Raw genomic sequence first — 22,614 nt, 5'->3', positions numbered from 1 at the left:
TTCATAGACGTAGCAATCAAGCAGAAGTGCCAAACGTGCGTGTACTAGCTTCTCAGATTTTTCATTTAAAGGTATAGTTAAACAGAACATATGAAAACATATAACATATAAGTCACCTCTTATTTGTGTCTTAGATTTTATGAGAACATATAACATGAATATTATAGCGGTATCAGCTTAGCACATTTTACAGGTTTTGAAACACAAACACATAGGCACATACAAAGGCAGATACTCACATCTTGCTTTATAAAAGTAGAATAATAAACAGCAAAAACGGATTAGAAGTTACTAGTTAAAGATTTTTTTCTGAATTCTGATGTGATAGTAGTCATAGTATTTTACAGCATTTTTAGAAAAGTGGGAAAAGGGAAATTATATAAAGCCTATAAGTTTCTTTCCTTGTGAAAACAGTGGGCTCGTCCGGGATTTGAACCCGGGACCTCTCGCACCCTAAGCGAGAATCATACCCCTAGACCAACGAACCGATGAGAACGTTGGGGAACAAAAGCAGTTAAGAAGATACTAGATATGACGAAACTGTTTTTAAATAGTGTTTTATTATCAATTGTATGCCTTAACACTTAACGCTACTGTTAGGGTTTTTTTTATTTATTGATGTGCAGCGATGCAAAGATAACTGCGTTTCGTACTCAAATATAGGTATCCACGGGAAGCGAGATGATTCTTTCCTCCCCACTTCCGTCTTCGTCGACCGCTGCGAGCGCCTTAAGCTTCCTTTTCTTCACAGGAGCCGTTGAGCATAAGGGGCAAATGCATCGGGGATCTTTTTCATTATCAGACCCTATAAGGAGTGTTAAATCATGTTTTAGCGTTTGGCGGCTTCGCGATAGAGTTTTTAAACCAGCGGACAAAAGTTGTTCCCGCGGCGGTGAACTATCTTGTCAGCTGCTGCTCCTCCGTGCGGTCATCTACCGGCCTGCAGACGTGGCGGGGCGGAAGAAGAGCGGCTGGCTGGCACCGAACGGGTGAGCTGCACTGTCACTTTCACGAACACAGAACCGTCTTTGAGCTTTATAACTTTCCTTTGCCCAAAACAAACTGGGGGGAAAAGGGCAACATATTCTGCGACGAAGTTGTATTCATTAGTTTGACTGTTGTAAACGTGCTTGTATGAGCCGTGTACACGTCAAGAAGACTCTAAACATGCGAATAATCGCCTAATTCTCGTTTTCGAACCGAACAGTGGTCTTTGTTGTGTGTCTGCTTTACGTTGTGCTGTGTGTTGTCATCGTGCAGTGATGTGTTTAAATAGTGTACAGAGAAGCAGAAGAGATGATATGTCATCAACATGAACATTATAGTTTGTATAGAATCAGGTTGAGTAATTGGCTAAAATATGCTACAATATATTATACCGTTTATGGATTAAATAATTCATTTAAATTCCCTATTAAAGATAAGGACAATATTGTCAAGTTATACTTATTCTCTTGTCTTATTATGCAGCCTGTATCTGTGTGTGTTTGTTGTGTGGACATGCGTACATTGGTACTGTGACTCGGGTTATCGACCACCTGGCGCACACCGTGTGTGACAGATAGCATTGTGTGTTTTAATGACATTCTGCTGACAGGAAAACAAACTGCAGCCAGTTGTTTGGAAACACACGGTAATCCTGTTGGATGCGTGTTCAGCGTGTGGCCGCTAGGTGGCGGTGTTGAGCCACACTGACATAAACAACGACGCGCTGTTGCAACGTTCTGCACCGCTGGTTGGCCTCTACGGATACGCCGAGCATCAGGCGTCACGGTGTCAGAGCGGCACGATTAGTCATTTCATTTGAGTTATTGTTGCAACTTGTGCAGAAAGTAATGCAATATTTACTTTCGACAACTTCAGAAAACTGTGTTTGTGTGAGGAGGTTAGTGGAATTGATTTACTGATCAGCTTTTGCACCTTGTACGAATACAGGAGCTCGCACGTGATGTGGTGTTTGTGCTGTTTGTTTGTCAGATGACTTTTTGTTTGAAAAATGTAAAGGATTTTTTTAGAGCCCAAAATCACAAATTACAAACGTGCCTCAGAGGCCTTTACCTCTGGACACATACAACATCCTCTGTCCTGGGACCTCCCATCGGATCAGGATAAAACTACAATCCATGGAAACCTGTGAGATGTAAAGCACAAAGACTTCAGGGAAGAAGCTGAGTAATGTGCATTAATGGGACAGAAGGAGATTTTAGTAACCGCTCAGTTTATCTCTTTGCATATTGAGATCAGAGCAATAATTAGACGGTTATTCAATAAATCGAAACACAGAAAAAAACTGTCCAATGTAAGAAGCTGTCAGTTTTTAAATCACTGTCCTTTTGGGGGGGGATGATAGTCAAACAAACAAGACACTTGAAGGCATCTCAGGCTCTGGGGTATTGTGAAAGGCAGCGAAGAAGAAATATTGTCCGATTATTCTGGGAGTGACTGATAATTTGTTGCAGCACTTATTGTCATTCTGTTGTGAAGATTAAGGCAAATAGCTCAAATCAAAGATGTCTTCTTTTCCAGATCACCATGTCCCAGGCCGACGTAGACCCCTCCTCCGCTGACATGCCCCTGCACACTGACCCCGGCCCTTGTCGGGACGTCCCCGCAGCCTTTGCGCCGCCTCCAGCTCCCCTGCAGTCTCCTTTGATCCCAGAGAGTCTCGACCTCCCGCAGTCCGCCACCGAGGGGACCGGCGTGGAGGACACCTCCGAGGGTCTGACGGACCAACCGGAGCCTGCTGCCGGGGGCCAGGTGATCATCTGTGACCAACCGGTGAGCCTGGAGCCAGAGCCCGAGGCTGCAGAGGAGGAGGTGGAGGTTGGTGGCACACTATGACCGTCTAAGTCTGGATTCATTTTTTTTACATGAAATAGCAGATATATATTTGGCCTTTGTGTGCTGCAGTTTTTCTGTTACAGATTGTTTGTCATTGATGCCAATCTATGAGGATCAGCTTTATTGGCCATGTCTGCGTACAACGTCCATACACAGTCTGCAACATGCTAATATCGACCGGGACGTCGGCCTTTGAAGTCCATATTCCACTGAGCTGAATTAGCTTCATTCATTGACTTTACTTTAATTTAATTGACACAATGCATGACTCACTCGGCAGAAAATCAATCAGCAACTATTGTTTCAATAATTATTTAATTATTCAATCTTCACTGTAAAGCACTTTGGTCAACACCTATTGTTTTATAAATGTGCCCTGTAGATACATCTGACTTGACTCCTTTGAGCTTCTCACTTTATTTGTTTTATTATATGACCGTAGGAGTGTGGTATCTTTAGATTTTTGGCCGCTGATTCTTAAAATAAATGTCACCTGGAGCTTTTGGGAAATGTTGCAGTCAAACACAAGTATTACCGTAGCTCCTGTCTCTCTATCAGTTCTAGAAAACAATGTGTTTGTGTGTACAGAGTTCGCCTCAGGAGAAAGAGAAAGGTTGGGGAGGTTGGAGTTCATGGGGGAAATCTCTCCTGAGCAGCGCCTCCTCCACAGTGGGTATGTTTCCTTCATTTACTTCCTCAGTCTTCACTTCACGCTCCCTCTCCCCCTGAAGTCTTCAGCGGCCGTGTCTGTGTGCAGGTCAGAGCCTGACCTCGGTTAAAACCAAGGCCGGAGAAGCGCTGCGTCTCCACAGGACCTCAGTGGGAGAAGAGGTGCAGGAAGAAGCAAAGGAGGAGGGTGAGGAGGAGAAGGATGAGGAGGGAGCTGAGGAGGAGAAGAAGAAAGAGGGAGGAGGTGAAAGTGGAGAGACTGAGCCATCTGGCTCTGTGGAGACACCTTTGGGTGCTGCAGCTTCTGGCAGAGGCGTCTTTTCTACGATCACACACGCCGTGCAGAACACAGTGAGTGCACACACACACACACACACACACACACACACATACATACACACACACTCACTCACTCCCTCACACATACAAAAGCTAAGAAGAAGAATGTAACGGAAACCTGCCAGTGAAGATAAACTTCTCTGTATTGTACATTAAAGCTGACGTTGTATTAATGTAAAGAGTTTTGGGTAAACACAACAAAATAGTAAATCTTAATTTATTAACATATCATATCATTTCTAGCTTCTGTGTTTTTCTAAATCAAAGATGGCGGTCCTTCTTGGTCGATCACAGATCTGAAAAAAATCTTGATGGTTATTTAAGTTGCATATTTTGCTTCAGTATTTATTATTATTGTATACACATCTGGGCTTACTAGTAAGGCAGCATTTAGATTTTAAATGTGTGCGTCTCTTTAGGGGAAGTCGGTGATCAGCGGCGGTTTAGACGCCTTGGAGTTCATTGGAAAGAAGACCATGATTGCTCTGGCTGAGACTGACCCGGGTTTCCGAAAGACCAAGACCCTGATGCAGAAGACGGTATCGCTGAGTCAGGCACGTGGACCCACGTCCAGCAGTTCTCCTCCGATCAGATAGTCCAACCTGCATCGACCGTTGTGTGGATTCTCTGCAGCGACTGCTCTTGGCGCGCTTGTTGTGTGAAGGCTCCTCTGTGATGTCTTTTTCCCTCAGATGTTGAAGGAAGCCAAAGAGAAAGAGCGGGCCCGTCTGGGCAACCAGCCAATCAGCGCACCCTCAGCTCACTACGGCATTCTGTTTGACGACTACCAGGGCCTGCCGCACCTCGAGGCCCTGGAGATCCTGTCGAATGAGAGCGAGGCCCAGGTGAGGCCCACACTAAAGTGTGGAGGGGGGGGGGCTATTTTCTGAAACCACCTTTTGTGAGTCCCCTGCTCTACATCTGCTTCTAGGTCCAAGCCTTCCTCTCCTCCCTAGGGGAAGAGGAGCAGGACGAGGTGAAGAAGGAGCTGATCTTCATCAAGGACATCTTCATCAAGCGAGAGGAAGGGGAAAAAGTAGACGAAGGAGGACAGGCGAAGGATAACGGTGATCTAAGTTCCCACTTACACTGTTCTACCCCCCTATGTGAGTCCCCCCAACTGGACCTGCTGGAGCTATAGGCGGTCCCTGAGCACTGACCTGGGATCAGGCTTCTTCACACACTCACATTGGATCAGATGGTCAGGAACAGAATTGATTTTCCATTCCAGTCTTTTTAGTTCAGTATTTCATTTAAAATTCCAAATCAAGGTTTTTGCGTTCATCAGGTCTAATTTTCATTCACGTAATATTTTCATCCAGCTATTCACCAAAACTTATTTTCAGTTAAAATCTAACTTGCTCAGCACTATCCATTCTATGAATACTTATTTTTTGCTTTATATCCAAGTAATGCTCTCATCACGTAATACTTCTGCTGTGAGCCGGGCGACTACGCTTAAAGGAACAGTGTATAGCATTTAGAGACATCTATTGGCAGAAATGGAATATAATATTACTAAGTGTATTTAAAAAATAAAAACTGCCATGTTTCTACAGTAGCCCAGAGCGGACAAACAAAATATCGGTTCTTGATGGAGCTTTAAACATTTACCTTGTCAGTTTCTCACAAAGAAATACGATTTTACCTGATTCAATGTTCAACAGACAGAAATGAGCTCCCATCACAGAACCGACGGAAGCTATCAGATGCAGACATAGATTATGCACGTGTGCCGTACACATTGAGATCTAATTGTGATTTATGTACAGGAGTTTGAATTAATGCGGCGCATGGGGGAAAAAAAGAAAAGAGGAATATTATCTCTGTGATATCAGCACCTGGTACAAATATGTCCTCATCCAATGTCCTCATCCAATAGTTCATGCATGTATGTCTCTAACCCGGTGCACAGTGGAGTGCCCTGACATGACGATGTGTGTGTGTGTGTGTGTGTATGTTTCTGTGCCAGCCGCCGACGGCGAGGAGTTTGTGAGCGTTATCACCGAGCTGCTGTTTGAGCTTCACGTTGCCGCGACACCAGACAAGCTCAACAAGGTGAGTCACACGCACAAAAAATACATCCTGCTCACATCAACATGTTGATCCCTCAAAGGATTGGTTCAGGGGGGGTTAAGTCCTTCTTGGTAACCCAGTCACATTCTCATATGCACATTTAAAGACGTATTGGTCGCTTGTAATCGTTCCTTTTCTGATGAAGTCCGGCCCTTCAAAGTGTGACTCGACAGTTTGAGTGAGACAAATCAAATGTGGAAACAAACAAACAAACAGTTTTGCTTCTCATCAAAGCACATCACGGGAATTTCCTTCCTTATAAAGCTTTAGAAGGCTTTATCATCCAATTAATTAATTAATTAATATGAATTAATAATTTAATTAAATATACAAAATGCATTAATTAAGTACATTAATTCAATACATAAATTAAGTACATTAATTAAATACATTAATTAAGTACATCAATTAATAATAATAATAAAGAAGTAATTCAAATAATAATAATAAATTGCTCCCCATATGAATTACTTTTAGGTTGGTATATTCTTTTTTCATAGCTCTTGTTCTTTATTTATTGAAATAGCAGGAAAGCAATACCCCTCATAAACTCTCACCTTAACTTGAAATCACTCATATTTGTTTCGTACAGTGAGACATACAGACACACACACACACACACACACAGTCATTTTTAACATCCACTATCTCCCGCTGCAGGAGACATAATATAAATGTTCTCACCTTTTTGAAGTCCTTCTGCATATTCAAATTCCCATCTATATAACCCACATTAGCATATAATCGTGGTTATGCATCTGATTAGCATACTTCAGGATGGCCATCTGAGCTGACGGGTGGTAATTATGCATCTCCAGGCGCGGAGGAGGGCCCACGATTGGGTGAGCGAGGTGGAACAGCCCGTCACTACGGAGACGGTTGACGTGGAAAAGCAGGACCAGTCGGCAGGAGACGCCTCACCTGGCGAAATGGAAAAGGAGGAGATGGAGAAGAAGGATGGGTCAGAGCAGCAGGGGGCTGAGGGGAAGGAGGAGGAGGAGGAGGAGAAGGGAGAGGATATAAATGACCCCAGATCTTTAGAGGTGAGGATCGACTCCGCTGTTCTGTAGCTCAAATCAGTCACAGACTGATTGGATTTGAAACAGTGATTATGTTTGTGTGTTGTAGGCAGTATACCTGTCGTCAGTAGGCAGTCTGGCAGAAGTGACGGCTCGCAGCATCGAGCAGCTCCACAAGGTGGCAGAGCTCATCCTCCACGGCCAGGACCTGGAGAAACCGGCCAGAGACCAGGCTCACATACTCACCAGGTGTGTGTGTGTGTGTGTGTGTGTGTGTTTCAGAGAGAGACCTGCTAAAATCTACATCTTTATTCCAGGTTGACATGTGCCATGTGTAAGGAGGTGGAGCTTTTGGCCAAGAAGTTCTCCGACACGCTGCTTCTTATTGGGGTAGGTGAGAGGGTGTGTGTTTGTTTGTTTGGGTGTGTGTGTGTTTGTTTGTGTGTGTGGATAAGGCTGGTGGTTACTCTATTTCTTTTTATCACTTTCAACAGTTCCCATATATATATTCAGTTTTAGTTTATTTGTATAGCCCATTTTCATATATATATATATATATACTGTATATATATAGTATTTTAAATAAATAATGATTCTCATTTCATCTGCTGTTACTTGAACAGAACTGGTGAAGTCGCGTCAGTAAACTCTTCTGTGATAATGAGGGGAAATGCCACTCAGTGTGGCCCCTTTCTGTGTTTTGAAGAGTTTTAGGAATCCTACTTGTCAGTAGTTTTTATTTCCTAGAATTTTGTCGCCACAAAGGAAAATCCTAACTATTGCCAGCCTCATCCCTGAATGTTTGCCTTTGTAGTTTTGTCGCTCACTGTGCTGCTTCCTGTCCCTCCAACAGGACCAGAGGAAAGCAGAGGAGTTGAATCCGCTGGTGGACAATGTGCAGTTAGAGGTGAGGCGCTCTGACTTGCTCAGATGATCTTGACTTTAATCAAGTGACCATGAATGAAATGAGTCTCGGTGTGATGATGACGGCTCAGAGCGCATTACTAATCATTGCGGCTGATGTAATGATTCATGTTTAATTTGTTAACGGGGAATAAGGTGATGCAAGATGTTAATACATGAGGAAACTGTGGTTGAGTTCAATGTATTCAGGATGAAGTCATGTCAGTCTTAGATACATATTACTGTATATACATTATACCTCAATTTCCTTCTGAATATTTTCAAATATTCACTATACCTTTAGTAAAAAAGTTAAATAACTTTATGTATTGAAACAAAATAATCATTTTAATAAGTGTCTTGATGGACAAAATAAAGCAGAAGGAAGTCAGAAATAAAGACAATAAAGTGCAATAAATAAAGTAGAAACATCGAAAAGAATGAAAGTGATTAAAAGATGATGATGATGATGATGGCTCTCCTGTCTGCAGGGCTCCAACAGTACCAACTACATCGAGAATGCACTGCAGCTGCTGCTGCCCGTCCTCCAGATCTCCCACATCCAGAGCCAACACTGTCGCTCCACCACAGAACCAGCAGCAGAGATGCAGCACTAACACACACACACACACACACACACACACACACACGCACACTACCTACTCAACCGCTTGTCTTAATGTATCTATTGTTGTACAGAAATGTATGAAGAATTGACTAATATACGATCCAGTGCCATAGTAACAGGCAGATTATATATATATATATATACTTAATATAATCTTTTAGGATTTAACAACTACAGTATGTGTAGAAATGACTGACATGCAGGTTGTATGTGTGACTCTTCCACGTTGTGTTGCTTTGATTTGGATGTTTCTGCATCACGTCCAAAAAGCTGAACCAAAACTGACTGAGCGTGTTGAAGTTCTACATTAATGTATATTAAGCTTTCTTTGCACTCCTCGTGGTCCTCTGTTCATTTAAACACGAGTGAAATGTCTGTTGTCGCTGAAACGCTTTAATCTGGTGAGAGACAAAGCCAGTATTATTGATTATACTTATTAATTTGTGCTTGTTTTTTTATGTTAAATTATGTAAATACACACTACCATGGATTTCACTCTTATCCAGTTCGATTTTACAGAAACAAAATCAGATCTTCATGTTTTTGAATGGCAAAAATATGAAGTTCTTCCTTGTTGTATTGTTTACGATAAAGATGTAATATTTTGTAATTCATCTCTGATTATGTTCTGTTGTGCTGCTAAATTTCACAAGTATAGCGTGAGAAGATTGCTTGTCGGCTTTCTTGCCGAGAGTTATTACGAGAAGACCACCGCCGTATCGAACTCTTGGCGAGGAGGGACAATGGGACATGTATTGAATGTTGAATATGTCTTTAAAAAATGGCAAGTCATGCCCTCCGTTGGAGCTTAATCTCAACACCTTGAAGAGTGCATTAGCCGAAACATTTCAATTTCCTCTCGCCCTCTTGAATAAAGGCTTTTAATACTGTTCCTGATAGATTTACACACTTCTTGCTCATGTGATCTCATTAATTTTCCACATTACTGTTTTCTCCCTTTCCTGCGATCACATGTTGAGTCTCAGCAGCAATCCCAAGGTGCTCACAGCGCATCTGTGATTTCATATCCATTGTTAAATTGGCTCTTAGCTTCCAGCCTGCAGATCTCTGAAAGATAATACTCTCCTCCTGCTCTCATTTCAGAGATACATTGATGCAGGCAAGAAAGATATTAAGCATAGAACATATTTGTCTATCTTTCGCCATGTTTTGACTTCTTTCAGCTAAATCCAGCACTTTTAGGTCCATTTGTGTGCTCCTGTCAGCAGATCTGCTCCTCTGTGAGGGAGGAGGTGGAGTGATGGATGCGATGATGCAAATTTGCTAAAGATGGACAAGATAAAAAATACAGAGTGGCGTAAGATGACATGAGAAGTGGGGGGGATCTATATATATTCCTTGAAGTCAATGAATCTGGCACTTTTTACATCAGCCAGCAGGGGGCGACTCCTCTGATTGCAAAAACAAATCTATGATAAAATGAACTTACTTATAACTTCATAACAATACTTTATTATCTCAATAGCTAGTTTTGTTCCGCTAGTGTAGGCTAAAAGTTAACATTTTTTATAGTATTGCACAAATATAAACTGACATACCAAGTACATTTCTAGTATTTCATATTCACTTGAGTAAATTATATTTAAAGTAACCATATCTATATATTATATATTCTCGTGCTCACTCCACCATCTGCATAATTAGTTCTTAGACCTGAATGCAGTTGTACCTGCATAGCAGTGGTCAACGTTTCCATCCAGCAGAGTTTCAATGTCATCTGAAAAGAACATTTGAAGAACATTAACACACAAAGTCACTCATAGCTCTGAATTAGTTTCAGTGTGTTCACATATTTCTACCTTGAGTGTCCACTTCTTGAATGGGTGACAGTCCTGTGTGTTAAAACATAAAGTTAGTCAAAGATCTTAAGCGACGAATTAATCAAAAGATCAAATTATGTGCGTGCATTCAAGAACTGACCTGGCCAAGTTCAATAAGAGGTCATTAGTATCAATACTTGTTCAATTTAAAATCATAGCAAATATAAAGATAAAGACCTTTTATAGTCTTGGAGCATTGCTGTGTAATACATATTCCTTTTGTTACCTTTTGGAATGCTGATCTCTGTGTCCTCACCATCTAGTTAAAATATCATGACAACATCAGGCATATGTATTCTTACCCATTTCATAACGAGGTATACTGAACTCACCTTTGTGTTTAAAAACTTAATAGCCTCAGACTGTACATTTCTTTCCAAAATATTTTTAATTAAATATAAAAACATCCCAATTTACCATTCAACTGCTGACCAGTGACCGCGTAACCAAGTGGGAGCACGGCAGGGTTTTCTGACAAAAAATAATAATATTATTTTAAGGTCAACTTAACTCAGTGTGTGTGTGTGTGTGTGTGTGTGTGTGTGTGTGTGTGTGTCTCACTGTATGAGCGTCTCCTCCAGTAGATGAGTCCGAGCACAGTAGTTACAACGGCAGTCAGCATCACCACACAGATCAGAGACAGCCAGAGCGCCCTCAACACACAACGCCACTCATCTGCAGCACAGAGAGAGAATTCCATCGACCATAACATCACCTTCTCAGGTTGAATCGCACCACGCCCCCATTTGTGATTGCATTTGAGATAGTCATGATCTATTTCTCTGTATTCTCGCCAGTCAGACTAGTAATTATGAAGATATCCATGATAATGTTCCTCACAACCCAATACAACCAAGTTTAAAAGATATGAAAATCTTTTTAAAAGTATGCATGGATGTTTTTATCTTTATTTGCTAGACTGGATATAGAGTGAAGTTATCTGTGATGTATCAAAACATTTCAGACATCCAAAATGACATTCCTCCAAGGAACTTCAGCCATTCCTTTGCATAGTCTTTCAATGTCAGATGTTCACAATTGTGTTTTTGATATCTGCAATATTATATTTACCTAAAGAACGTCCCACTTCAGATATCTACAATCCAATTGTGACTATAGTCATAGCTGAAATAAGGTATTTATCCTATTATTATTATATTTTGATATCCAGAACAGATATCCAGAATATACTTGTGGATATTTGCAGCTGTATTGAGCATATTCAGCCTCAAGTAAATAAACCCTAACAATAAGCAAATCTACACAATGCATTTGTAAACCAAATTACTGAAGATGTTCACTTCAACACATGACTTCTATCACTTTCTACATTTGTAGCAAAAGAAAATATGAATGCCAAACAGCCAAAACAGATACATAACATACAATTACCGATCTGCTACCATAGTCTCACTTGGCAAATGCTCCAACCGGCCATAAATAAAACTGACAGAAGTCAGTGAGTTTTAATTCCAGGGAATCTAAAAGCCTTTTCTACAAACCTCCTACGTGTACACATAGCAGCCCTTTCTTCCCTTTGTTCATTACTCTCCAGCCACCTGAACCTCAATCCTTAACTTTTAAATCTCTGCCTGTCTGCCTGCAAGCGTATGTACCTACATTCTTATCAGTAAATCCCCAAACTGTTGCGACTGTTTGGATGTGGGGGCTTTCCCTCGTTTCTACTCGCCTGACAAATGTAACTGGTGAGCGAAAAAGAGGAGAAAATATCCAGAAAAATAAATCCAGAAATAAGACAAACAGAAACACAATACAAGCAGATAATATAGAGAATAATGTGAGCCGAAAAAAATGTGAGGGGATGGAAAAAGTTGAGTGGAAAAGTTAAAGTAAGATGGAGTCAAGCTTTTCAAACACACACACACACACACACACACACACACACACTGGAAACTATGAGTTAGTCGTAGCTTGGGGGAGTGTTAGAGAGATGAACAGAAAGAGAGCAAGCCAGAATCAATACAGCTTGTAGATACATTAGATTGAGATGTACTGTTACTTGGGGATCCCAGCACAGAGATAGGAAAAGGAAAACAAAGTCACAGAGCTGAGATTGAAGTCAAGAGAAGAAGAATTGAGGGAAATGTTGCTCTATTGGAATAAATGACTCTCTGTGGACTGAGAGAGAAGACGGGTTTGAATGAGATCGACTCACTTTAACACAAAATGAAAACTGATTGGCCAATTTATTCCCTCTTTTCTTCTGACCAGCCGGGGACCAAAGAGCACTCTCTCATCCCGACACCCACCTCGCTGTGAGCGTTTCCATGGCAGCTTCTCCTGCGCTGTTGCACTCCAAACCATTCGATTGGCGAGCCAAAGGAGACAGTGCCTTGGATTGGCCGACTCCGCGGCGGGCGGAACAGGGAGACAACAGTAAAACACCCTCCTCTGCCCTTCATCTTCACTCCCCTCCTCTTCCTCCTCTTCATCCTCCCCAGGTGGGTGGAGGTGTAAGGAGCTGTGATTGCTGCCGCTGTACAAAGTGAGATTCAGGGTCTCCGCATCACTAAGTTGAAGCTCCACCGAGACCTCGAGATGTGTTTTCAGAGCTGTGAATGGATAAAGAGATGAATGCATAGATTTCAGCTGTATCGGCACATTTTCTGTGAAAAGCTTTACGATGTAGTTGAAAACCCAAAGCTCAGAAAGCTCAGAAAGCTCAGAAAGCTAGTGAGCGCAACCTTGAGCAAGATTAATTTTACATTTGCCATGGTCATGTTGGGCGGGGGGTAAGCAGCTGTGCTCGAGGCTAAATGCACTATAGCATGCTAACATGTTCGCCGGGATAACGCTAACATGCTGTTGTTCAACATTTACCATGTTCGCCTTCCTTTACTAACGCTGCACTGTTCAAACACGTCATAAAAAATCTACTCATGAAATCTTTTAACACAAGTAGCATCAGTTCAGAGATGTCTAGTCACCACAATGTCTAGATTTTGGAGGTCAAAGGTCAAGGCAACTGTGGCCTCACATCCATACCGTCTAACTGTGACTAAAAGTATCTAATAGTTACTACGTTATGACTTTTGTTCAGCCTGCGATGCAACGTCCACTTTGAGTGGCAGTTAATGTGAGCAAACCGTAGCTAAGACCTGAAAATGAGATCGAGCAACATTTCATTCCTTTATCCATACCACTTAATCCTCACTAGGGTCACGGGGCGCTGGAGCTGATCCCAGCTGACATAGGGCGAAGGCAGGGTTCACCCTGGACAGGTCACCAGTCCATCCAGGGCACATATAGAGACAGACAACCATTCACACTCACACCTATGGGCAATTTAGAGATGGTCCAGTCGCCGGCGCAACAGCAGCGCGAGGAGATTGCGCTTTTTTTGCTTTTGTGTTTTTTTTTTTTTTTTTTTTTTTTGCCACTTCTTATTGTCAACACATCCAGTTAGTTTTTTCTTTTGGAACCAAACTTTTGCGCAAAACAAGGGTTTTGTCCCGGCCATATCGATCCATAGCAAACGCGTGAGATCGTCCACAGAAACACCAACAGAGCACACAACAAGAGCGGGAGAGGCATCAACGAGGAAACAGCGAGAAACAGCGAGACTGAGAGTTCAAGCCACTCATTCAAAAATCAGATAGTTGACCAACATCCTTCATCCACTTCCTGTCTGATAAGATGGATGATTGGGAGATGGATGATTTAGGCAACGGGAGATTGTGGATACTTAACATTTTGGATCGAGCAAACGATCTCCTGGCGACTGGAACATGTTGAATGTGTCATCGAGTCCTTCTCTGTTTTCTTCATGTCAGCACATTATGACAAACAACGTCAAGGGTGGAGGTGGAGCTTCTTTCGGGACTTTTTCTCAATGCTGCGATGGAAACCATAACATCCTTCTTCTCACTTTCGCTCCCATTCCACTAAAACCCTGAACATCACATCGCCGCTCATTCATTCTACCGGGAGTTCAGCTCCAGCTACTCATCGTCGACACCACCTGTGTTCCACCACACGGAACAGCCTCATCGCACCTACATGTCGGAGGTCGGGCGGTCACCGTCAGCATCGGCGGTGGTGGTGGCAGGGGCTGGTGGCTACCACAAGGCAAAAAAAAATGCAAATGCTTAAAAAGCCCATTCATGGTGCTACCATATCAGAACGAAACGACCAGCTCTTGCTAACTGAGTCCTGCCAGAAAAGAGACACCCTCTCTCTGTCCATCCATTTCGAGATTTTTTTGCATGCTTCGGTTAAAACAAAGATCGCGAGATCAGAAGCTCACGAGGAACGAGCGGTAGGTCGGACCAATCAGAGGCAGTCCTGAGAGAGCCAGGCTGTCTGACGATCATGAGGAAGGATCCATGATCGATCCAGTCCAGTGGCGTGGGACAGTTCGCGCCCGATAGCAAAGGCTCATAACACCGCCCAACCAGGCCCTCCAGTATCATTAGGGTCTTTCGTCCCACGGTACTAGGTAGGAGTGATCTGTCCAAAAGCTTGTCATTGGATGAATAACCATTACACCGCTGGCGCCTATCGGACTGAGGAGACATGGGTGCGCAGCCAGGACGGCAACTGGAGGTGCAGGCGGGAAGGGTCTGCCAAAAGAAGGTACGAGACAGAGTGGAATCACAGATGGAGACAGCGCGACACCAGAGCGCACGGGCACACCGCGAGCCTATGAGGACTCACAAGAGACACTGACTCATGGCAGCGCTGCGGCCGTGCAGCAGCCTCACAGCATCCCTTGAACTCATTTCAAGGAACGCTTGCTAGCCAACAACAACAGCCAACAACAACTAACAAACAACAACAGTAGTTGAACACCCGAGGGGGATTCTACACACTCTCTCTGAACTGGACTGAACACAGAGGAGTGAGTGCTGGGGTGAACACCATGAAAGGGCACTGTCCAGATGAGAACCCAGAGCCAGGAAGTATCTGGCTGTGCTGCTAGCCCAGCACTGGTCTGCTTCACAGTATTCTGGCTCCTGGCTTCAAAGAGTGGCTGTCCCGTGGATCCGCCTAGATCTATGCCCTCCATGCCCCCCATGCAGAATGAATGACTATGAATGACTACCGACCACGGTGGCCCTCACTCGGTGGTCATAAATGCAAGGGACCTGATGACTTCCTCTCTTCCTCCCTCCTTCGCTCTTCCTCCATGGTGCGCTTTATCGCCCAAAGATGCTGACTGATGATGTCCCAGGTACACACACACCTCTCTCTCTGGACAGCACCAGGAGGGGGGGGGTCATGTGAGACTACTGTTCATTGATTATAGTTCAGCTTTCAACACCATAGTCCCTCCAGACTGGCTGCTGGCTTGAGCTGGGCACCCCCCTGACACCCCCTGTGTGCTTGACTTCCTGACCACCTGACATGGTGGTCCAGGGGGACAGGCAGCAACCACCTCACCTCCCCTCAACAGATCCTCTGCCACAGCCCCCTCCCCTGCCCCCTCAGCCCCTGTACACATGACTGTACATGACTGTGTGGCCAGCACCATCATCAAGTTTCAGTTTGCGGACAGTGGTGTGGTGGTGGTGGTCTCCCACTCCAACGAACCCCTACCTGGGGAAGTTGCTTGATCTGTCACATCTTGGTGCCAGGACAACAACCTCATCATGAATGAATCCAACACCAAGGAGCTGGAGCTGACTGTTAGGAAGGTAACAAACAGAGGACGTATCACCACTGGGGATTAACGGGACTACTGTGGAGAGGGTGGAGGGTATAAATACCTGGGCCTGACACACCCACATCATCTGACACTGAACAAAACAGGCACAGAGGGCACAAGGGTGAGGCAAGGCAAAACAGGCAGCTCTTCAGGCAGGCAGTCCTTTGATCCTTCTTTCCTTCCTCAGAGTCCCTCGAGAGGTATCTTGCCCTGACAAGAAGCATCACAGCCTGGTTTCACTGAAGGCTCTCAGACAGGACAGAGCTGCAGAGAGTAGTGAGACTATTGAGCCAACTATTGGAGGACATAGGACTTGTACACCAGGACTTGTACACCAGGAGGTAGAACCAGAGCCGGCAGGATCACCAGAGGATCACACCACCCCCCAACACCAACAATTCACAACTGTGTGGCACAGGCGCCTCTGGTCAGTCGACTGAGAGGAGAGAGACTGCTGCGGAAGCCATCAGAGGCCATCAGGATTGTGAACCCGACCTCACCCCCCACATAGACCCCCACACACCTGCCCCTTCAGGCACACCACACACACACACACACACACACACACACACACACACATATTGTGTTGTATTATTTTGTTTTGTTGTGTTACTTTGTTGCTTTGCACATTCCTGCTGATCATCACCACTTTCATGCCACTTTATTTCCTGTGTGTATGTGACAAATAAAACATCTTGAATCTTGAATCTTGAATCTTGAAAAGCCGGAGAACCCGGAGGGAACCCACGCTGCCACAGGGAGAACATGCAAACTCCACACAGAAGGACCGCCCGACCGGGAATTGAACATATGGCCCTCTTGCTGTGAGGCGACAGTGCTAGCCACTACACCACCGTGCACTGAGATCGAGCAGAATGATATACTTAAATTCATCGGACATTAAATTAACTGATTCAAACTCCAAATTAATGCAGATGTGAATCAAATTCTAACTGGGAGTGAGCTCGATAGATTTCACTCGATGACAGAAATATCAACCTCATTGTGGCGTTAGAGGACACCAAAGGCAGTAGGATTCATCCTCTGGGGCCCATGAATGTATTTGCAAAAGATTTCACTGCAATCCATCCAACACGTTGGTCCAGTCCGTGTGATAAAAAACAACAAAATCGTATCGATGTAACTTTGTATTACCTGAAGATGACATGATTCTCTGTAATTCTGCCATATCCATATCGGCTTCACACATGAACCAGTTCTTTTCTGGGTCTTCACCGGCCCCCCCGGAGAGCGACTCAGGATCTGTGGCGTTGCTTTGATTTCCCCGTGTGCAGTCCTGCTCCCACTTGTTGCTTCCTGGAGTCCGTAGAGGGTCACACAAATCCCTTCTTCCAATTTCAGCGTTACCACTCTTTCCATTTGCCCCCTTCCGTTGCCGATTCCCTCGCCCACAGGGTCGGTAGGGCAGGCACAGGAAGTTCACTTTTGATACTGAAGGAGAGAACGAACAGACGATTCAGAGCCATTCCTCGGCGGGAGCAGGATAAGAGTAGGGGGAGAGAAAAAAAACACAGCGTAAAGTGCTCTCAAGTCAGGAATCCAAGCGAGATCCCGAAAATGGAAGCTATCGCCTCAAGTTTATGTCTGACACACAAAGGGAAAGAGCTGAAACCATTGAAGGCAAAGACATCCACGAGCGCGAAGTCTAAAGCGAGCTGCTCTCGACACGAGAACAAGCTTTTCAAGGCGACACAATGCGGAAGCACATTCAAAGCAGCCATCAGTCAGTGTTGTATGGAGCTCTATGTGGGAGTGTTTCTGGCGACAGGCGGGTTCGGAGGCCTTCTGGTTTCGGGTTGTCCGTCTGTCCGTCCGGCCAGTACGTTTTCGTGAAGATATCGCAGGAACACCTAGAAGGAAATTCTTCAAATTTGGTGCAAACTTGGACCTTGACTGAGGGATAAACGTAACATAATTTAGTGGCGAAAGGTCACGGTCTCTGTGACCTCACAAAACAGGTTTTTGGGCCATAACTCAAGAATTCACATGCCAGTTCTAGCAATTTTTTACACAAACGTCTCATAGGATTAGGCGATGAAGCAGGGACATTTTGAACAGACACGGATGCAACATGACTGGTTGGCGGAGGCGTACAACCACAAGGCGGTAATTCTAGTTCAGCTCAGAGAGATAGAAAAGATAGACTTTGAAACAGAGTTAACGAGAACTGGAAGGAACAGAACAAAGGGACTCAACACAATAAAGCTTAATTCTTTTAAAGTTAAGCTTTTGAAATAAAGGTTGAGCAAAACGTATGAGTGACTAGCATACACGACTGTATCACACACACACACAGAGTGGTCCACCTCCATTCGATGTGGCTTTTGATGACCCACCTGTGTATAATGTGAAGAATTCCGGGAGGCAAATGATGAAGGCGAGGATCACGAGGATGAGAGGATGAGGAGTTTAGTCAGCGCTACTCTTGTCATTGTTGCACCACAAGGTCACACAGCACACGTCTTCTCAGGCATGACTTGTGGCTCGTGGTATCTGCTTCCTTTTCTTGAGTTTAAACAAACACAATCCTTCACGCCCGAAACAAATTAGAGGAACCTCCCGGTAGTCGGAGAAGCCCGAAACAATATTACTCACAATTCTTGCAGAGACAGGCGACAGCGCAACGAGACGCATGTACAAAAAAAAGAAGAAGAAAAAGAACTTCACTTCCTATCACGCTTCCTGTCATTTTCTCAGAAACAGTGAGAAATGGAGATCAGTAGATGCAACAACGAGCTTCCATCAGCAGAATGTAAGTAATGCTGTTTCATGATAGATGGATGATATATGTACACTTGGGGGAAAGAGAGGTCCGCCTTCTGGTTAGAATCTGTTGTGGTAAACAAAGGGGTGTTTCTTTATGCCTACATGAAAAGACGAGGCAGAGGATCATCTATGGAGGACTTTACACTCGGTCTCAGTTGCTGAGGAGGGAACTCCCCTCAATGTAACTCTCCGTTATGGATTCATCAGACACACTTTAACATAATTGTGACTCAAAGTATCTAAATGTTCTGACTTATGTATTTCATCTGTGTTTGTATCTCCTGTTCATGAAATATTTATTTCCCATAATATTTCCCATAATTAGATAATAAATAAATAAGTCTGATGTCATAGTTCCGGAAAGATTTCTCTTTACAGTGAGAAACTTTTACATGATTGTCACTAAAAGTATCTAAAGGTCATCATGACTTGTGTGTCTAAGTGCTATAATAAGAGGTAGATACATTTTAATTTTAGTTATCATGAGAAGGTTTCACACAATTGTGCCTTTGTGTGACATGTTTTGGAACTACCTCATGATTTTGTGACGTTTTCTCATAATTATGAGATATGTTTGCTTTTTAGTTACTTTCCACTTTGTATCTCATACTTATGACAAACTATCTTAGAATGTATCATAATTATAATTATAACAACATGTCTCAATACTAATTTGTAATTATGAGATCATTTTCTTGACATGTTTCTTGTAATTATGACATTGTATTAGAATTAGAACATGTCATCATTTTAAAACGGTTTCTCATAATCATTTCATCATCATCATTTTAATTGGCTCTCTTCCAAGTTGCAAGAATGAGCTTCCATCGGCCCGAGGCCAGCTACCTCTTTTTTAATTAACGTTACCACACAGTAGAGGGACGATAACAGTTTCTCTCGCTTCCTGTGGAGGAAATGACCTCTGTTTATCTCTTTTTTCTTCATTTTAGCCAATTCCGTAAAAGACAAATATATATATATTTTTCCATTGTACCGCTTAACTTAATCTCTGTTGGGTGTTTAGTGTCGCTCCGATTTTTAGGTTAGGTTCCTGAGAGCCTCTTATCTTGGCAGATATGGAAAAGTAAGACACTCTCTCACACACACAGACACACACATACACACACACACAACCACACACACACACAGTGATAAGCAAAGCTGGCAGGTGGAGCCTTATCTCCACTCCGCTTAGAGCAGAATGTAAACAGCCAATAAACAAAACATTTTATGTTCAGTCAACGCAACTTGACAATGGAATAATTTCCAAATATATTTGAGTGTATGACTGAACTGTGTCTACCACTGCATTAGTTGTGATTGTTGTGGTATCAACATTGTCTTTTTGGGAGGAGATGCTGACGTTGTTGTTGAACCCGGCTGAAGACGCTACCACCCCCCCCAATGAAGCTCAGCGTGAGCTATTGTGTATTCTGATATTGCATCCAAGCCCAATGCAGTGATTAGATTTAATAGGTCTGTAATTCCCCCAAAAGAAATTTAGGGAAAAAGGGGAAAATGTGAAAATGATTTACAATTTGTATAATGAATTCCAATTAATTAATCCGTGTATAGCAGATCGGCTCAACATGCAAAAGATGTGAACATTAGTCGACAGGAAAGCAAATAATATGGTGGATTAAGTTTTCAATCATGACTGCATACATCATGCATATTTACTTGGGCTTAAATGGGGCACTTCTTTCAAGGATTTTCCTCTTTTCTGCATACTTAGTGCCAAAGTCTGCCGGCGTGTTCCAGCGGGGTTCTGGCAGCTCGGCTGGCTGTTGAGCTGAAATGGTCATTACATTAGCCGGTAGACAGAAAATGAAAACGCAACTATTTTGATATTTAATTCATTCTAATGTTTTTTTTATGCATAAATGCTAAACATTTCATGCTTTGATCTCCCTCCATGTTGATAGTTTGCTCCTGTACTTGTCCTCGTTGTGTATAGTAATCTGTATTATCAGATCTGGGAACCCACAAGTCATCATATGACAATGATGATTAGCTTTCTATTGGTTTAGAATTAGCTTGTGCTCTGGCCAGAAACCACCTGGTCGTACAAGTCGTCCCCTGAATTCCAGTCTCGCATCTCAAGTTGCTAAACTGACCGTGAACAATGAGCAGCATGCAGAAAAAGCACATCAGGAAATGACCGTTAACAGAAAAGTTTTGAGTTTTGGTCTCTTGGTCGGACAAAACAAAGTCTTTGAAGGTTTTACCTTAGGGCGACCAAGTAATACATCCCTTAATCCAGAACGAGGTGGAAAAAGATGTGTGACGCGACCAAAGAAAGACTCTGCAGGGTTGCAGACCTCCATATGATAACAAGTGTGTCTGTCTTTTATAATATTGAATGATTGATTTGATCTTTTAATTAAAGTGATTAAATTCACATGTCAGGTCCCTTAGTTAAATATATGAAAGATATTTTTTTTTAAAGAGGAAAAGAGATTTTGCCCTTCTTTTGTGAAGGGCTTCTTTGTTATCTCACGGCTCCACGCCGATGGACGCTCAGTCAGAAGATAACGGAGGCGAGTGAAACACATGATCCAAACAGCTTTTATTGGCTGCGCTGATTGAGTGAAAATGAAGTGTTTTTCAGGGGACCAGCTGGAAACCCTGCAGGACCCTCGAGTCTCCTTGAACCACAGTTAGAAAACCACAGGTATGGAATCACTCTTCTGTACCCGTTGTGTGTGTGATTAATAACCTGCTGTGTGTTCTCTGGCAGACCAGCATAAACCGGAAAATAAAACCTCCTTGTAGTCCCGCACAGGATGAGCAGAACGTTCAACCTGACAGTTATCTAATAAATAGTGGCCGCGGGGGTTGATTGGGTAAAAGCTCCTGCAGATGGACTTGGAAGATGTATATTGAAGATTCCCGGAGAGAGTTAGGCCTTAAGAGGAAAGACAGCTCTGATTTCAGGATGTTATCCACCCCACCTCTCATTTATCACTTTTCTAGCAGGACGGCCTAAGTATGGGGAAGTCAGTTGGCTTGTTGGAGTCGGTGTGTCTGTTGGTCCATTCAGAGCAAGACATCTTGACTTGATAAAGAGTGGCCAGATTGCTATTACATTCTGTATGGATGATGATGCACAGAGGAAATATATTGTGACCCTTCATCTAGCACCACTAGCAGGGTCAACATTTCCCCTTGAATAACACTTTGGTCCCAAACAGATTTTCATGAAAGCAATCATTTCGTCACGGTGGAGTATTTCCTTTCCTTCATAGAACGAGAAGATTGATACCTATGCCAAATTTGAGGCAGGAGCCAGGAGATTAGCGGAACGACGGAGAGTCCAAGGAGTTCATACATTCGACAGAAAAATGGTCCCGCACAAAACCCTTCAGAAAACCGCAAATACTTTTTGAAAGGATTAAACCAGCAAATATTGAACATGTTGATTTGTAAAATTTGCGGTGCTGGTTGTCAGATTCATTAACCTTTGGAGGGGCCAGGGTCGCTGTTTCTTCTTGCTTTACATATTTATGCTTAGCTAGCTCGGTGGCTCCAGCTTCATGATTAACGGGCAGCTATAAGAGTGTTATCATCTAACTGTTCGCATGATGAATCCCATTATATTTCTTGTAGATATCTTTCACCCCCTGTTGATAAATCCTAGTGTTTTGGTAGCCCAATGGCTTTTCCTCTAGTGCTGCAGTCTGTTCTCTAAAAAGCCTGTTCACCCGTGTTTGTTCCATGTGTGAAGCGAGTAGTCACAATCTTTTCTTAAACCTAACTGAGTAGTTCACGATGTTTTGAATATCCACTTTGGAGCTTTGGCATACCTTCAGACCATCTGACTCAATCAAACCATAGACTGTA

At 43.2% G+C, this 22,614-nt stretch overlaps 2 protein-coding genes and 1 non-coding gene across 7 annotated transcripts; 1 reads left to right on the top strand and 2 right to left on the bottom strand.

The window, feature by feature from the left end:
- Nucleotides 1-415: 415 nt before the first annotated feature.
- Nucleotides 416-487, bottom strand: trnap-agg (transfer RNA proline (anticodon AGG)). Its single transcript has one exon. It is a non-coding gene; the product is annotated as a tRNA-Pro (tRNA).
- A 293-nt stretch (nt 488-780) lies between these two features.
- On the top strand, nt 781-9,367 carry fam114a1 (family with sequence similarity 114 member A1). Of its 2 annotated transcripts, none has more exons than XM_056409809.1 (13): nt 781-989; nt 2,527-2,823; nt 3,430-3,514; nt 3,599-3,861; nt 4,269-4,403; nt 4,542-4,694; nt 4,781-4,955; nt 5,822-5,907; nt 6,744-6,968; nt 7,054-7,193; nt 7,262-7,334; nt 7,798-7,851; nt 8,339-9,367. In XM_056409809.1, the coding sequence occupies exons 2-13, from the start codon at nt 2,533-2,535 to the stop codon at nt 8,462-8,464; spliced, it is 1,806 nt and encodes a 601-aa protein (XP_056265784.1). In that variant the 5' UTR covers nt 781-989; nt 2,527-2,532; the 3' UTR covers nt 8,465-9,367. The 2 variants fall into 2 exon arrangements, with proteins under 2 accessions (XP_056265784.1, XP_056265785.1); XM_056409810.1 differs by having other exon boundaries at nt 782-989; nt 4,781-4,916.
- Nucleotides 9,343-18,706, bottom strand: LOC130190411 (uncharacterized). Of its 4 annotated transcripts, none has more exons than XM_056409811.1 (9): nt 18,601-18,706; nt 17,140-17,436; nt 12,587-12,889; nt 10,878-10,991; nt 10,734-10,787; nt 10,543-10,575; nt 10,296-10,328; nt 10,166-10,213; nt 9,343-9,759 (listed from the first exon to the last, which is right to left on the bottom strand). In XM_056409811.1, the coding sequence occupies exons 1-9, from the start codon at nt 18,692-18,694 to the stop codon at nt 9,698-9,700; spliced, it is 1,038 nt and encodes a 345-aa protein (XP_056265786.1). In that variant the 5' UTR covers nt 18,695-18,706; the 3' UTR covers nt 9,343-9,697. The 4 variants fall into 4 exon arrangements, with proteins under 4 accessions (XP_056265786.1, XP_056265789.1, XP_056265787.1 ...); XM_056409814.1 differs by lacking the exon at nt 18,601-18,706 and adding an exon at nt 18,342-18,521; XM_056409812.1 differs by lacking the exon at nt 10,878-10,991.
- Between the last annotated feature and the right edge of the window lie 3,908 nt (nt 18,707-22,614).

Source organism: Pseudoliparis swirei, chromosome 24, assembly GCF_029220125.1.
Source record: "Pseudoliparis swirei isolate HS2019 ecotype Mariana Trench chromosome 24, NWPU_hadal_v1, whole genome shotgun sequence".
NCBI lineage: Eukaryota > Metazoa > Chordata > Actinopteri > Perciformes > Liparidae > Pseudoliparis > Pseudoliparis swirei.
This window is presented reverse-complemented; position numbering and strand designations above follow the sequence as displayed.